The sequence below is a fragment of the Pipistrellus hanaki genome (assembly GCF_964339955.1).
Source record: "Pipistrellus hanaki genome assembly, chromosome: 18".
Classification (NCBI taxonomy): Eukaryota; Metazoa; Chordata; class Mammalia; order Chiroptera; family Vespertilionidae; genus Pipistrellus; species Pipistrellus hanaki.
The window spans coordinates 32,907,582-32,923,659 of record NC_140520.1 but is presented as its reverse complement, the minus strand read 5'-3'; the positions used below and the strand labels follow the sequence as shown (position 1 = coordinate 32,923,659).

The 16,078-nt window shown below is 55.1% G+C and overlaps 1 protein-coding gene across 15 annotated transcripts in view; it reads right to left on the bottom strand.

The window, feature by feature from the left end:
* The window catches only part of PLEKHA6 (pleckstrin homology domain containing A6), a 135,299-nt gene that overhangs the window by 112,290 nt on the left and 6,931 nt on the right, over nucleotides 1-16,078 (bottom strand). For all 15 annotated transcript variants that reach the window (XR_014793332.1, XM_084865814.1, XM_084865827.1 and 12 more), the window contains exon 3: nucleotides 12,159-12,216. Coding sequence is in view for 14 of the 15 variants with exons in the window: in XM_084865814.1 (XP_084721940.1) it covers nucleotides 12,159-12,216 (58 nt within the window). In the remaining variant the exon portion in view is untranslated. The remainder of the gene's footprint in view (nucleotides 1-12,158; nucleotides 12,217-16,078) is intronic.

Below are 16,078 nucleotides of genomic sequence, written 5' to 3'. Positions count from 1 at the left end.
GCCTGGCCAGTGATCAAGGCCGATCGGGACCTTCCTGCTGCTGGCCAGGACCTTCCTTCCAGCTGCTGGCTGGGGCCTCCCTTCCCTAGCCGCCTGCCAAAAGGCTTCCTTCATTCCTCGCCACCCCCTGGTGGTCAGAGCCTGTCAAAGCAAGTAATTGAACTCCTGAACTCCTGGTCGAACTTCCAAGGGGACACTTTGCATATTAGCCTTTTATATATCTATATAGATTATTCAGCCAGGCCATGCGTGGCTCAGCAGTTGAGCACTGACCCAGGAACCAAGAGGACACTGGTTCGATTCCCAGTCAGGGCATATGCTCAGGTTGGGGGTTCAATCCCCAGTAAGGAGAATGCAGGAGGCAGCCGATCCATGATTCTCTCATCATTGATATTTCTATCTCTCTCTCCCTCTCCCTTTTTTTCTGAAATCAGTATATATATATTTAGAGAGAGAGAGAGAAAGAGAGAGAGAGAGAGAGAGAGAGAGAGAGATTATTTGGTGTCAGATGTTTTGTTCATATTATTTTCTTTCGTCCTTGCCTCTATGAGGGAGACTTTAGTCTGCTCACGTGGTAGCTGAGGGAACCCACACCCAAAAAAATTATGTGACTTTTCCAAGTTGATGAGACCCACCCACAGGTCCCCTCCTTTGGGAACCTTTCCCTGGGAGATTGTCACTCTCAGTTCTTGCCCACCAACATATGTAACCTATGTCCCAATCCTACACAGACAACTGTTTGCTCACACGTCTACCGCCTTACTAGACTATGAAAATTCCTATTTACAGCCTAGTACCTTCCTGGTACCTAGTGAACAGACAGTAAATATTTGCCAAAGGAAAGTGCTCTATTCATCTGACTCTCAATTCCATGCACTCGTTACCACATTACCCTGTCTCATTCACTCATTCATTCATGCACTCAAGTTGCAGTGATCAAACCATTGCTCTGTGCCTGGCTCTGCATGCGACATCACAAGGACAGAGATGGCTAGGACCATCTCTTGCCTTGAAGCAGCCCCGTCTAGTGAAGGGAGGGGCAGGGCTGAGCAGGATGGGAAACAAAGGCCCCACCTCTGACACCAAAGGCTTCTCATGACCGTTTCCCCAAACTTCCTCTCATCCAAAGCCTCATATTACCCAACCAACATCTATTGAGCACCTACTACTATGTGCTACACCCTCAGTCACCCATGGTTGGGGGGAGTGTGGGCAGTATGAGAAGACTGAGTGGGAACGAGGAATTACTAGACAGAGGTCCAGAAACTAGTAGTCAGGCACACCGGGGCCACCTGTGTAACTTTAAAGAGCTCTCACTTGGATGTGATAAAGCCGTTTCATGTTGCATTGTTTTAGACAGATCCACTTCCTACATGAACTTGTTTGAACCTCAGGGATACAGGCAGGACAGGAATTATTACCCCCATTTCAGAGATTGGGAAACTGAGGCACAAAGGAGGAAAAACATTGGATTCCAAGGAGAGAACCTGGGTTCTAGACCTTACATATGACCCTAACACGTCTAATGTCCCCTCCATCAGCACACTGTCCCACCCACCATCCCACCTCACCAAAAGCCGGTTTCCCTTCCAGCCACGAACCCTTCAGCTGCCCAGTGGGGCAGCCACCATTTCAGCTGAGGCAAGCAGGCTGGCTGCAGTCTTTGGATGGCCCCACCATGCGCACCCCCCCCCCCCCCCCCCGAGAACCCCCAGGATCAGGAGTAAATAGTCCCTGGAAAGGTTTAACTCCATCTACACCAGCTGATGAGAACTCGGGAGCCAAGCAAAATCAGTAAAATGACCTTACCACCAGAGGCGAGGTGGATTTTAACAGGCAAGTATTAGACTAATTAGAAGCAAATTAATGGTGAACAACATAGACTGATGAACAAGAACAGACCCAGAGATAAGGAGCCATGGGTCAGACTGTTGGACCTCAAAGGGAGGGTGGGGATAAAAGGGAGAGATCAACCGAAGGACTTGTGTGCATACATAATCAGTGGTCAAGGACAATAGGGGGGTGGGAAATGGGGGGGGGGGGAGGGGCGAGATTGGAATAGAGGGTTGAGGACAAATATGTGAAACCTTAATCAATAAGAAAATGTTTTTAAATTTTTTTAAGTTTTTAAAAAATTTAAAAATAAATTTAAAAAAATAAAAGCAAATTGGCAGCTGCAATCCTAGACTTAGGTTCTCGGGTAATGTCAAGCTAGACCGGGTGGACTTGGTGATGTCAGAGCTCAGGAGCGACCTCCGCTCCCCCATGGAGGGGATTCCTAGGCCCTGCAGGAGTAAAGGTCCCTGGATGTTTGTCAGGTCAGCATTGACTGCCTGGCCCCATTTCCTGAATTCACACAATAAGGACTGACCCTAACCGAGACTCAGGTAATGACCTGGGAGAGTCTGAGGGTCACCCTCAATGCCATCTGCCGAAACACATTTCCCACGAACCCCTCGGCGCCTGTCTGGCCTTGGTGTCAAAGCATCACCTTCTGATGAACTTGTTCAAATACCCATGTTGATACTAACGACATTTGTGTAATTATTTGCCGTTCAGAAAGCACTTCCATCGGCATCACTCACCTAGCTGTCGACTGGATAGGTGGGTAACGATACTAACCCCATGCTTCACACCAGAAAACAAAGACTTGCTACAAATCACACAGCTGCTCATGTGGACCAGGATTTGAACCCATGTCTTGGAATTCCAGCCGGGCATCCCTTCCATCACCCCGAGGCTGGTGCACCAACTCCCTCTCATTAACACTCAGACCAGAGTCAGTGTATGAGGTCAGCTAATGCTACCCTGGAAGGTGCGAAGAAGGCCCCCGGGAGCAGGGTCTCTCAGCCTGCTCTCAACTCCTCTTCCTCTCTGCTCCTGGTTTATTCTGATGTTTCCCAAAGTATGTCCTCTCGCCTCTAACTGGTTTTAACAGGTTGCAGACAAGCCTGCCAAAGTCATCTCATGGATGCTCTGGCTCCCGGATCGCCTCAGACCAGAGCAAAACCTCTAGGAGCCAGGCCCCACTCCTGGCACTGCAGCCCCGTCTCAGCCTTCTTCCTCCTGACCATCCCGGGGGGGGGGGGGGGGGGGGGCGGGGATGGGGAATGCTCAGTGCCAAGGGCCACAGGGACCCTCCCTACACGGCCTGCAGGGAGACAGAGAGGAAATGGGCTCAGAGAGGCCATCGGATCAGAACTGGCTGTCACCGTGTGTCTTCACTCTGGCCGGGGCCCACTCTCATTCCATCTCTCCCAGTCCAGGCCCTGGGCCCCGCCAGCCCCCTCCTCTGAGCCCTGGGACACAGGCCTGGCCTGGTGGGGGCATCTCCGTCCCACAGGCCTTGGGATCGGCCCAAAAGCCAGGGCTGGCTGCCTGGTTGACTGACTTCCTCAGTAATTACTTCATTGACTCTGAGCTGCAAGAACCCAAGTCAACCCAGGCAGCCGGGGTGCAGGTAATTATCTGTAATGCGTCTGCACGGTCCCCTTCCTGCACAGAAGGAAAAGAAGCCGATCTGGCAAAATAAAAAAATTAAATTAAAAAAAAGCCCCCATTGTCCGGAGCCTGTGCAGCCCAGGATTAATTACGCTCGGAGTAACACATTTGCCGCCTGGCCCCTGATGGGAAAACCCAGGGCTTTCATGATTCCTATCTGCAGCCCCGAGTTCCGAGAGGGGAGGAGACGCAGAGCTGCCGGCTCCCAGTCCACTGGGCCCTGCTGCCCCCCTCCCCCCAGCTCCCCGGGGGTGGCAGGAGCCTCAGGCCTGGGCCTGCAGCCCTTCCTCCCGCCTCTCAGCACAGGACCTGCTCATGGCCCGCCCGTGCTAACGGCAGCTGCAATGAGGTGGAGGCCCTGCTCCTCCAGGGGGCCTGGAGGCAGGGTTCGGGGGCCTGTAGGGCAGTGGCCTGTGATGCCCCCTGGACATCTGGACCCCGGGGCTCGGGCAGAGACCGGCTCACCGGGGCTCCCAGTGGAGCGCACCACCCACATGGCCGGATGAGGGCGGGGGCCCACAGGGATGGGCAAGGATTGCCAAGCCCTGAAGGCTGCAGTCCCCTGTTCTCTGATTCTGAGCCCATACCCACCCATTGCTTCCCCCCACCCCTGCACCCTAGGACAGTTCCCTCCCTCCTGGCTCTTCCCTGGCTTGCCTGTGCTTACAAAGAGCCCCTCACCCCCCTCACTGCCAGCTCCCCAATCTCGTTCCTTCACCCAGAACCTCACACAAGAAGCCTCAGGCTCTTATCCAGGTGCAGCCTGGTCCCAATATTGTAGACCTAGACCTGCCCCCTTAGCGCCCCCCCTCCCATGCCCTCACACACACCGGCTCCTGATCCTCCAGGTGCTCCCCACCTGACCATAGACCCCAGAGATCAGATGCCCCCAGGAGCCCAAGAGCCTTAGGAGATCTTGGGCCCATAAAAGACATTCACCCCAGCCCTTCCCACCTGCGCCTGACCCGGGCCCTCCCTCCATCTTCCTTCCTGCCGGCCATCGGCACAGTCCTCCTGGCAAGAACAGAGGCAGGGTGGGGCTGGCCTCTTCGCTCCAGCTAGTTTGGGGGGTCCCAGCTGGCCTCCCCAAGCTGGCCCCACGTAGGAGGTGCAATTCAGACACAGCAGCCCCTGCTAGGGATCCTGGGGGGGGGGTGCGCATGGTGGGGGGACGCAGAGAGGGCTATAATTAGCATTCTCCGAATCCATGATCCCCAAGTAACGCTGCCAAGAATAAGGAAGGAGAAAGCAGTGGCATCGTGGTGCCAGCAGCCCGGACAGGCGGCTGCCAGCAGGGACCAGAGCCCAACCTCCCTCCTCCCACCTCGTCTACATGATGCATCAAAACAGACTCACCGGCTGGCTTCCGAGGTGCGCGCCCCTCGCTGAACGCTTTAACTCTCTGGGCCCCAGAGCACCCCTCCCCCAGCTCCGGCAAGCTGGGGTCCTCCTCCCCCGCCCCTCAGGGCCCCTTCGGAAGGAAGAGCGGGGCTCCAGTCCGATCGGGTCTAATCAGTCATCGCCCCGGCTGGCAGGTCCCTGGCGCAGGGCGAGGATGCTGCTGCGGGGACTGCGGGATCCAGCATCTTTCCCAGGCAGAAGCAGCTGGGCATGCTCCGTGGGCTCCCGAGGGGATTGCAGGGCCACGTGACCCTCCCTCCCCAAGCTGTCACTTAGGATCAGGAGTAAATAGTCCCCGGAAAGGTTTAACTCCATCTACACCAGCGACAAGCTGCTAACCACCCATGCCGCCAGCCCCGGGAGGGGAGGGGTACGGCCGCCTGGCCCTCCTGGCCTTCCTCCACCGGGACGAGGCTGCCCCCCACAGGGCGTCCGGCCGCTTTCCGTGTGAGCTGCGTTTTCCAGTTCTTCACCCGGAATGCAGGGAGCCGGGAGGTGCCCAGGGCTCTGGCTGGCCAGGCCTGTCTCTGGTGGCCTGCACCCCTGTGGCTGTCCACCCAAGAGGCGGGCACATCTCTGGGCATCAAGAGGGCTTGGTCAGGGCCCTAGTGCCCTCACACCCCCCTTCCTTACCCCAACACAGTGAACTTAAAGAAAGAACATTCTAGAGCTGGTTGCAGTCCATGACAGGATGCTGGAACCTAGATCCTCAACACCCAAGTTGGCCTCCCGGGACCTTGGGCAGAGACGCTGGCTGACCCAGGGGGCACCTGTGTTTTGCATTATGAGGATCAGAGGCAGAAGGGCGGCTTCAGACAGCAGCACTGCAGCCCGGTTTCTGCTGTAAACAAGCCCATACCATTAAGAGATCTATCTATCCCTCTGTCTGTCTATGTATCTCTCTATAGCTCCCTCCCTCAGTTTCCCTCTCTTCACATTTTTAAAAAATATATATTTTTATTGATATTTTACAGAGAGGAAGGGAGAGAGATAGAGAGCTAGAAACGTCGATGAGAGAGAAACATCGACCAGCTGCCTCCTGCACACCCCTCACTGGGGATGTGCCTGCAACCAATGTACATGCCCTTGACCAGAATCGAACCTGGGACCCCTCAGTTCGCAGACCGACACTCTACCACTGAGCCAAACCGGTATCGGCTCTTCTTCACATTTTTTGTGGATGCCAGAAAAGAATAGAATCTCTGTGACAATGGATATGTGCAATAGAAATATTGAGTTTTATAACCAAACTCAGAAAGATGGATCGAACATGGAGTGTCTCTCTTTCCCCTCCTCCCCCCCCCCCCCCCCCCCAGCTTCCCAGCCAGCTCATCGGGCCAGTCCCACCCAGAGACCCAGAAGCTGCCGCCTGGAACAGGTGAATACAGCACATCTCAGGAGGCAGGGGCTGGAGGAGGGGCGTCTGCGGGGCCCACCCACACGGTTATTCCGTTTTGAATGTTTATTAATAGAACAACTTAATTTCTTAAACTAAACCTCTTCACTCAAATACAACTACATATACTTCTCTGTGGGTCTTTTTAAATATAAGCTGAGTATAAGCATCATTTTTACCAACTGAAGCCTTTATAAAAAAAAAAAACAAAAAAACCCTCTACTAATGGAAGAACCAGAATTGCAGACTTCCCTGGAGGCTCAGGAGGAGCCCTGTTGGAGGAGGGGGGCGGGTGTTAGGGGATCTGATCCAAACCCCACTCCACTCCACAAAGAGCTGCCGGAAGGACTGTCCTGCCCCTCCCAGGCCGGAGCGGAAACCCCGGGTTAGAGCAGCATGCACCTGCTTGCAGCTTCGGCGGGGGAAGAGGATCCTGAGGTCCCCTCCCCAGCTCCCCCAGCCCAGCTGAGATGCTGATCTCATCAGCCAAGGGAAGGCCACTTGGCTGGAGTGGCAGAGAAGTCCCGGGTGCAGGCCCAGTGCCAGGCGGGACCGGTTAAGCCCAACCCACTTGTCCTGGCTCCCCAGGATTTGGCAAGGCCGCGGTCCCGGCAGGGAAGAGCCGGCTTCCAGACAGGCAAACGTGCGGGGCTCCGGGGGCAGCTCTGGCCTTGAGGAGCCAATGGAACAACGCAAGTTTGGGGCCGGACACTACAGCACCCAGGAGGGGGCAGGGAGGATGGGGGAAGAGACAAGGACCCCAGCCCTCACCCCACAAAATCCTCAGGCAGCCGGGAAAGGCAGGAGACGGACAGATGGGCCTGCTCAGAGGGTTCCCTCTTTGGCAGACAGAGCGAGGGCTGCAGTCGAACCCACAGATCCCCTGAGAAGCTTGAGGGGATGCACTGAGGCTTCTGGGGGATCTGGGTGGCCTTGGGGGCTGAGAGGCCAAAGGCAGGACTGGGGGGGGGGGGCAGTGCCCTCGTTCTGGAGAGAAGATGGAGGAGATACTGCAAGAGGGTCTTAGAGTTCCAACCAGGACGGTGAAGTGGAGCAGAGAAAACAGACTCCCTGGGCCAAATGGAAATTCTCTGTTTCTGCAGCAAAGGAGAAGCATCTGGGCTGGGAAGAGTGTGAGGAGGACGAGGAGGAGGAGGAGGAGGAGGAAGAGAAGGAGGAGGAGGAAGAGGAGGAGGAGGAGGATGGCTTCCTAAGAAAATACCTCAGTGGTTCTATTTTCTGCTCGGGAGCCACAGCCCCGATGCCCAGAGAAGGTCCGCAACTCTTTAAACACTCAGGTCCGCCCTGCCTTCCAGGCCACTCCCATCACCGGGTCTTAGAGGCGCTACCCAAACGTGCCCTGCCCATCCCTCACTCAGCCACGTCCACATGGGCTCCCTCCCGCCCAGAACATGGCAACTGGGGAGCCAAAGGGAGCCGTGTGAGGAATGACCTTGGAGGGCCTGCCTGAGTGTGAACCCAGCTCCATCTCACCGGCTGAGGGACTTTGAACAAGTTACCTGAATGCCGAGCCTCCGTGTCCCTGTCTGCACTGAGCCCTGACCTCTCTCTTTTCTCCTCATCTGTCTTCTTTATTGTTCTACCCTTTCGGAGGGTAGAGGTAGGATGGGCACTAACTACCCGACATGCTGCCCTGCCACCTCTCCTGTGTCCCATCTGCCCTCTGGAGTCAGCAGAACAGCTCTTGGCACCTCCACTGCACTTCCCCGGGGCCCTGCTGCCTCTGGGGTCCCACAGGTTGGGGTGTCCCACCTGGGCACAGAGCCCTGGCTTCTGCGTCCCTACCTCCCGCAGCCCGTGTGGCGATGAGCAAGCAACTCATGGGTGAGCTAGAGGCACAGACCGAGGGACTGCCTATTCTGGCACCTTCTGGGCGAAGTGATCAGGCCAGAACAAGGAGGAAGTGACAACGGCTGGGTGGGGCTCCCTGGGCGGGAGGAGGGTTGGAGCCAGGTGGGCATGGCCAATGGGGACACCGCACCCCGGTGGGAGGAGCAGCAGGGGCCCAGATTGGGAGCAAGGGTCAGCAGGGGTGTGGCTCGGTCCCTGCCACATCGCCCTCCCCACCTACTCTGGAGAGAGAGGTGCTACTGGAGGCAGGTTGGCAAGCCCGGCAGCTGGCGGCTTCAGCAGGCCCACGGGGAGCAGAGCCAGATGTTTACGCTTTGAAAGAAGTTTACCAGACCCACCATGGCTGAGATGTGGCTCTACCAGCTCAGGTCAGCCTGAGGAGCCATCCTGAACCAACCCCTTGAGGCCTTAGTCGGGCCAATCACGTGTGCTTTGGCTCCCTCTCCTGGAAGGATGCGGTACACACACAGGCTTGCGATGGGTTTTACCCACATTTTAACCCTTTGTTTTGCTCTTTTCTCTGCAACACGCCTTCCCCGTAAATGACACCTTCAAACCGCAGGTACGCTTCAGCAACGACACCAGTTGTAGATACCATGAGAGCCATCTCCCAAGCACCATGAAGGGAAGGACTTACTGACACAGTTCTGTGTCTGACTCTGGGCAAAGGTTAATATTTGTTCATTGAAATTTGACTCATCAGCACTAGAGGAAAAAAATAGCTTCCCACATTGTCTGAATACCACACTTTTTTTGGTTGTTAATCCTCACCCAAGGATATTTTTTTCCATTGCGTTTTAGAGAGGGTGAGGGTGAGGGAGAGAGAGAGAGAGAAAGAGAGAGAGAGAGAGAGAGAGAGAGAGAGAGAGAGAGAGAGAGAGAGAGAGAGATGAAAGGCACATAGAATGGTTGCCTCCTGCACACACCCCCACTGTGGTCAGGGATGGAACCTGCAACCCAGGTACATGCTCTTGACCGGGAATCAAATCTGAGACCCTTCGGTGCACAGGCAATCTTTCCTGAGCCACACAGGCTAGGGCTATCTCACTTTTATTATTACATCTTGTGATGTAAGGCTGGGGTCCTCAGAGTGTCTAACTCACCCACCAACCAACGTCATAAACCTTTCCAGGGAGTGGATTGTAGATAAGGAGAGTGGGCCCTTCATTCCGTCAGTCAGTCAGGGTTTGTTGAGCACCTCCCTGTCCGAGCCCCGGGCCAGGGATGGGGACAGTGGAGCATTCTGCTAAGAGCACAGCCTGGGAAATCGGGGAGATGTGGGGCTGGACCCCAGCTTTGCTTTCTACAAGCTTCACAGCATTGAACAGGTGTTCCTAAGCCTCAGTTTGCTTGCTCAAATAGTTAGAGATGATAGCATCTCCCTGACAACACTGGAGTGAGGATTAAATGAAATCATGCAGTAAGGCGCTCAGCTCTCAGAGTCCCCTGCTGCTCCTGACATGTGGAGTGGCCAGCAAGTCTGGGAACAGACAAGAATGCACAATAGAAGGCTTGTTGATGTTTGCTACAATCCTATACAGTGAAAGGGTAATATGCAAATCGACCAAATGGCAGAATGACCAGAATACCTGGAATGCCCATAGCCACTTGCCCCAGCTGGCCCCACTCCCAAGAGGGCACCCCACCCCAGTTGGGGGCAGAGCCGACTGGCAGAACACCTGCAGCCCATTGCTCCGGCCTTCCCTACCCATCGCCCCTCACCCCAGACGGCCTGCCCCTGATGGCCCCCATCAGGGACAGGTGAGCTGGACCCTACCAGTGCACAAATTTGTGCACCAGGCCTAGAGTATGTAATAAAATAGTATCATCTCTGTTTCCAGACTTTCCGACCATGTGTTCGTCCTGCCCTTAGTGAGTTTTCAGTCTAGAAACAGTGGTTCTCTAAGTGTGAGAAGGAGGTACCAGCATAACCTGAGAACCTGTTATGAAATGCACATTCTCAGACTCTCTGAATCAGAAACTCGAGGGGTGGGGGCCGAGCTCTCTGTCTGAACAAGCTCTCCGGGAGATTCTGATGCATGCTCAAGTCTGTGAACCACTGCTCTGGGGAAAATGACCGTGTGCGAACGAGCAATTACAATACAGGTGGGCTTCCTTCCCTAAAGAAGTGACGCAACGAGCAGAGTCTGGAAGGAAGAGTTCCGTGTTCGAAGGCAGACGAAAGGCGTGCGAGAGGAGGGATTAGCACCGGCAAGCGTGGAAGGGAGGTGAGTGTTGAGGGAACCACAGCCATTGGGTCTGGCAAACTGGGGAGTGTGGGAGGCCAGGCTGGAGAAGGCAGGATCTTATGGGTGCCTCCGTTTATCCTGGAGCTGGAAGCATGACAGGTTTCCAATGGAGAATGAAATGACCAAATTTGCATTGTAGAAAAAGAGCGTTCTTGCAGCAGCATGGCCTGGAGGCAGGAAATCAGGTGAGAGCTCACGTGGGCATGGACTCAGGATGAGGAGTGGGTGGGCTGAGAGACACGGGAGAGCTGAGAGGCCGAAGGAGAGGGGCTCAAGCCTGTCTCAGAGGGTTCTGCCGTGTGGGGCGGCTAACGAACCTGGGGTAGGTGTTGATGATGGGAAGGCAATGAGTTTAGGCTGGCCGTGCTCTAGACTGGTCGCTGAAGCAGATGGGCAAAAAGGAGGAGAGCGTTCCCAGGCAGAGAACAGCCAATGCAAAGGTCCTGTGGTAGGAATGAACTTGGCGTGATGAGGAAAAGGATGAAAACCACCGTGGCTGGCCAGCAGTGAGAGAGGAAGACAGGGCCAGACCATAGCAGGTGCAAAGCCATTTGTGACTGATGAGAAGAGATGGTAATGCTCCGTCAGCAATCTCAGAGCCAAATGCACACCATCGAGAGCTAAGACGGCATCTTCAAGGAGCCACGGAACAAAGTCCTAACTGATGTAAGAAGAATTTGGGTTCAATTTCTGGGAAAGCTCAGGCTAGGAGAGCCGCGTGATGTCACAACAATTTCTCAAACAGATCACTTGTCAGATCACCTCTGGTGCTGATTTTAAGACTCTGGTGTAAGAGCTGGCGGGCCTTGGGGCGGAAATGGAAAGGTGACCTCATGGTACAGGGAGATAAGGATTTCAAAGAAGAGAGAGAGGGGAAGGAAAGAAGAGGGTAGGGGCCCCCTCTGGGCGGCCGTCTTCTCTCCCAGCCCTGCAGAGTCTGAGGCCAGGCCAGACGGAGAGGCCCACAGGCCCGAGCATGCCGAGCCTCACCCACAGGAGCCACGCCAGGACCCAGCCTGGAGGTGGCGAGACCCAGGCCAAGAAAAAGGGAAGGGAGTCCGATCGGGTAGATGTGGACCATCCCGGCCCGGAGGGCTGTTTCCATGGTTACATCGAGGGTGGCACCTTCCGCTGCTGACAGCATGAGCTCTCCCAGCCCACCGAGGGGCTGGCCCACCCCTGGACAAACACAGAGCACGGGACACACGCCTGGCACTGTCAGGACCGCAATGCCCCCTCCAGAAGAGCAGGAGCAAGGGAAGCAGCCCAGGGGCCACCCAACCTTCCGGTGTGTGCACCCCACTCAGCCCTCCCCTCCCACCGGCTCACTTCCCGTCTCCCGTGGCAGCAATGCCGTCTCCTTCCTCGGACCCCTTGTCCTGTGTCTGCAGCAGCCTCTCCTCTGTTAGCATCTCCCTCCCACCCGTGCAGCCGAGCCCAGCGCCCCACCCACCCCACCCTCCCTGAGAAACCTCCCACGGCTGACACTGGCGCTCACAGGCCAATATCAACACCTACAGAAACGCACGCCTCACACACACACACACACACGCACACACACACACGCACGTACACGCACATGCACACACACCCATGTTTGTCTGTGACACCTCCTGGCGACAGAGCGGCCCCAGCCAAGCCCTCGGTGAGAAGCCAGACCCCTGAGCCTTCTCCCCACTCAGGAGGGCACCGGTGGCCAGCACACAGGCAGGCCCATGGGGAGACGGGAGCGTACTCACTTGATGAAATACACGGCTCCTTCCCGGGTGGAATCCATCTCCCAGCCCCTGGGCAGACCTGTGAGGAAGCACAAGCACAGAGTCACCCTCTCGCCTGCTCAGCCCCGCTGCCCCACCTGCACCAGGAGGGGTGGGCGCAGGGAGAGCCAGGAAAGTTCGGACAAGCCAACAGCGTTCAAACCAGTATTTCACTTTTTTTTTTTTTAATCCTCATTCGAGAACATTTTTCCATTGTTTTTTTAGAGATAGTGGAAGAGAAACAAAAATAACAGACCAAAATGGATGTGAAACACATTGGTTGGTTGCCTCCTGCACAAGCCCCAACCAGAGTCCCGGGCGAGAGGGGAACCTGCAACCAAGGTATGTGCCCTTGACCGAATCGAACCCAGGACCCTTCCGTCCACAGGCTGGCGCTCTATCCACTGAGCCACACCTGCAAAGGCCATTTCACCCATGGTGTCCATTATTATTGGTCTGTTTCCAACCCACTTCAATGAGGAGGGACCAAATGAGTCGTCACCTCACAGGATTCACTCGTTCATTCGTCAAACTCTTATGGAGCATCTGCTCTTTGCAGGGCTCTGTGCCAGCCCCCGGGCACAGCAGAGAACACACCGGTGGTTGCCCTGGGAGGGTCCTCAGGATCATCCACTGACTGTCTGCATCACAGCCATGGGCGCTGGAGCCAAGGTTGGGTCACCTGCCCAGGCCTCACCGAACAATGAGCACTCAGTGTTATTACTGCCAATTCTGCTGCTCAAGATGAGACCCCGAGGCCCTAGGACAGTGGTCGGCAAACCGCGGCTCATGAGCCACATGCAGCTTTTTGGCCCCTTGAGTGTGGCTCTTCCACAAAATGCCACGGCCTTGGCTAGTCTATTTGGAAGAAGTGGCATTAGAAGAAGTTTAAAAAACTGGGCTCTGAAAAGAAATTTCAGTCGTTGTCCTGTTGCTAGTTGGCTCCGTTGACTAATGAGTTTGCCGACCACGGAGCTAGGAAATCAGTCCCGGGAAAAATTTTTTAATAGCACTTCTGGAAAAAAAGTTGTCCATAGGAAATGCTGAATGAAAATCACAGACCCGCCGAGGGAGCAAGGACCGAAGAGCTGAGGAAGCTGACCTTGGCCCCGAGGTGCCTGGGCAGGCCCCTGGGAGGCTTGGCCACCCAGCTCTGAGTGACCGTCATCCTGCCCGCCCTTCCAAAACAGCTCCCTGGGTGGCGTCCTGTCTCCCCAGTGAGCAGGGCTCCTCCAGCCCAGACAGAGGTGAAGGAGCCATTTGAGAAACCCAAGGCAGGATCTGGGGGAGATCATTCATTTTGGGGAGCAAGAGGCCCCTGGCTGACATGTTGGCAAACAGGGGCAGGTTCTCTTGACATCAGCGCCAACTTTCTGGTCAGTCCAAATGCCCAAGGTTTTATACTAGAGGCCCGGTGCACAACATTTGTGCATGGGGTGGGGGATCCCTCAGCCCAGCCTGTGCCCTCTTGCAGTCTGGGACCCCTCGGGGGATGTCTGACTGCCGGTTTAGGTCCATTCCCCATGGGGCATCCCTGGAGGGGTCCGTAGTGCTACTGCAGAGGCAGGAGAAGCTCCCGCCAATCAGCAGTGAGCCCGGCTTTGGGCTGAGTGGCTCTCCCTGCCCCCATGGGAGCACACTGACCACCAGGAGGCAGCTCCTGAGTTGAGCGTCTGCCCCCCTGGTGGTCAGTGCATGTCATAGCGCCCGGTCATTCCACCATTTGGTCGATTTGCATATCAGCCTTTCATTATATAGGACACTAATAGGTCTGAATCGCTCCAGCCAAATTGCCAGCTGGGTTCCATAGAGCAGAGAGCCCAGGCATTATTCATTCATTTGACTTACCCATATTTACCGAGGGCCTATTTCCATAGTTGCTGGTGCCAGTAACGCTGCTGCTTCAGCACAGTAGGGCTGTCAGCAGGCCCACCTCCCCTCCCAGGACTCGGTCCAGAGAAATAACAGTAGCAGCTACCCCTCAGCGAGTGCTTCCCTCCTCTGAGCTACACATCTCACCGCGACTACCCCATTTCCTCTGCACCGCAACACTACCTGATGGGCATTGTCCTGAACATTTTTATGGATAAGAAACCTGGGGCCCAGAGAGGTTCATCAACTTGCTTAAGGTCACACAGGAAGTGTCGGAGCCGGAATGTGAGTCTGGTCTGCTGCCTCCAAAGCTCGCATTCTTCCCTCCGCGCTGCTCCATAAATGCCACTTGTTCCCTTCTGGCCCTGTGGGAGGGCCCTGCCATTCAGAAGGGCGTGGGGCTGGCAGCCTCCCCGAGGAGAGGGATCCCCGCTGGGTCAGAATCATAAAACATCCTGCCACTGTGATGTGCTGGGAAGGAGGCCAGAAGGACGATGTCCTCCCCTGCCTCTTCCAGCAACTTCCCTCCACACGGCCCTCTCTGCCCGGGCAACACCAAGGGTGCTTATATTCTGGTCCAGGCGGAGTGCCCGCTGAGGCAGCTGCCCTCCCAGCGAGCTTCGGGGGCACCTTAACCCCTTCCCTGCCTTGGACAACCAGTTGGCGACAGCCAAAATGGAAAGAATCCGCTCCCAGGCTTTTTATTCATCTTCCGGTCCCACCTAGAGTCCTGATAAGTGGGCAGGGTCAGACTGGAAATAGCTGAAGCACAGAAACAAACAACTCTGCCCCCAGGCAGGAGGCTCGCTGTCTGTCAAAAACACCACAGTGACAATAACAAGCGCGGTCACCTTGGCCTATGGTGCCTCTTTGCATGCTCTGTGCTACAGCCTTTCTGAGGTTCATTCCCTCTCCCCATTCTGCAGATGAGGAAGCCGAGTCCTGGGGAAAATAAACCACTTGCTCACGGCACAGCAACAGAAAGCAGAGCCGAAACCGGTTTGGCTCAGTGGCTAGAGCGTCGGTCTACAGACTGAAGGGTCCCAGGTTTGATTCCGGTCAAGGGCATGTGCATTGGTTGCGGGCACACCCCCGGTGGAGGGTGTGCAGGAGGCAGCTGGTCAATGTTTCTCTCTCTCTTTTTTTTTTTAATTTAATATATTTTATTGATTTTGTACAGAGAGGAAGGGAGAGAGATAGAGAGTTAGAAACATCGATGAGAGAGAGTCATCGATCACCTGCCTCTTGCACAACCCCCACTGGGGATATGCCCGCAACCAAGGTACATGCCCTTGACCGGAATCGAACCCAGGACCCTTCAGTCCCCAAGCCGACGCTCTATCCATTGAGCCAAACCGGTCTCAGCTCAGCTCAATGTTTCTCTCTCATCAATGTTTCTAACTCTCTCTCCCTCTCCCTTCCTCTCTGTAAAACATCAATAAAATATATTTTTAAAAATAATAATAATGCAGATTTTTTAAAAAAATAGAAAGCAGAGTTGAGGGGGGAGCTTAGGTCCCTTGACCCCTACATCTTACGCATTGAACCCCAATTTCGCTTTACTTATTGACCTTGAGCCAGGGACTTCCTCTCTGCTCTTTGACTTTCTTTCTTCTTATCATCATCATTATTATCATTACTTATTAAAATGTATTGGGGCGACATTGGTCCACATGAACGTGTAGGTTTCAGGTGTGGGTCTCTATGTTACAAGATCTTATATTGCACCGTGTGCTCACCACCCAAACTCAAATCTCCTGTCACCTTATATGAGGACCTCCTTTTCTCCCCCCTCCCCAGATTTTTTACTTTAAAATGAAGGACTTGGACTCCAGAATCCCTGACATCCCTTCCAGCTATAGAACCACGGTGATTGCAGGCTGGAATCTAAAAGAAAGCAGGCTGTGGGCAAGTGAACAGCTTAACCCAGTGTGCCCCGCAGTGCCACCGTGCCCCAGGGGGACCAGGCGCTCAGAGCCACGTGTCCACTCTGCGGTCAGGCCAAGAGCTGGGAGGCCCCTGCGCATGGG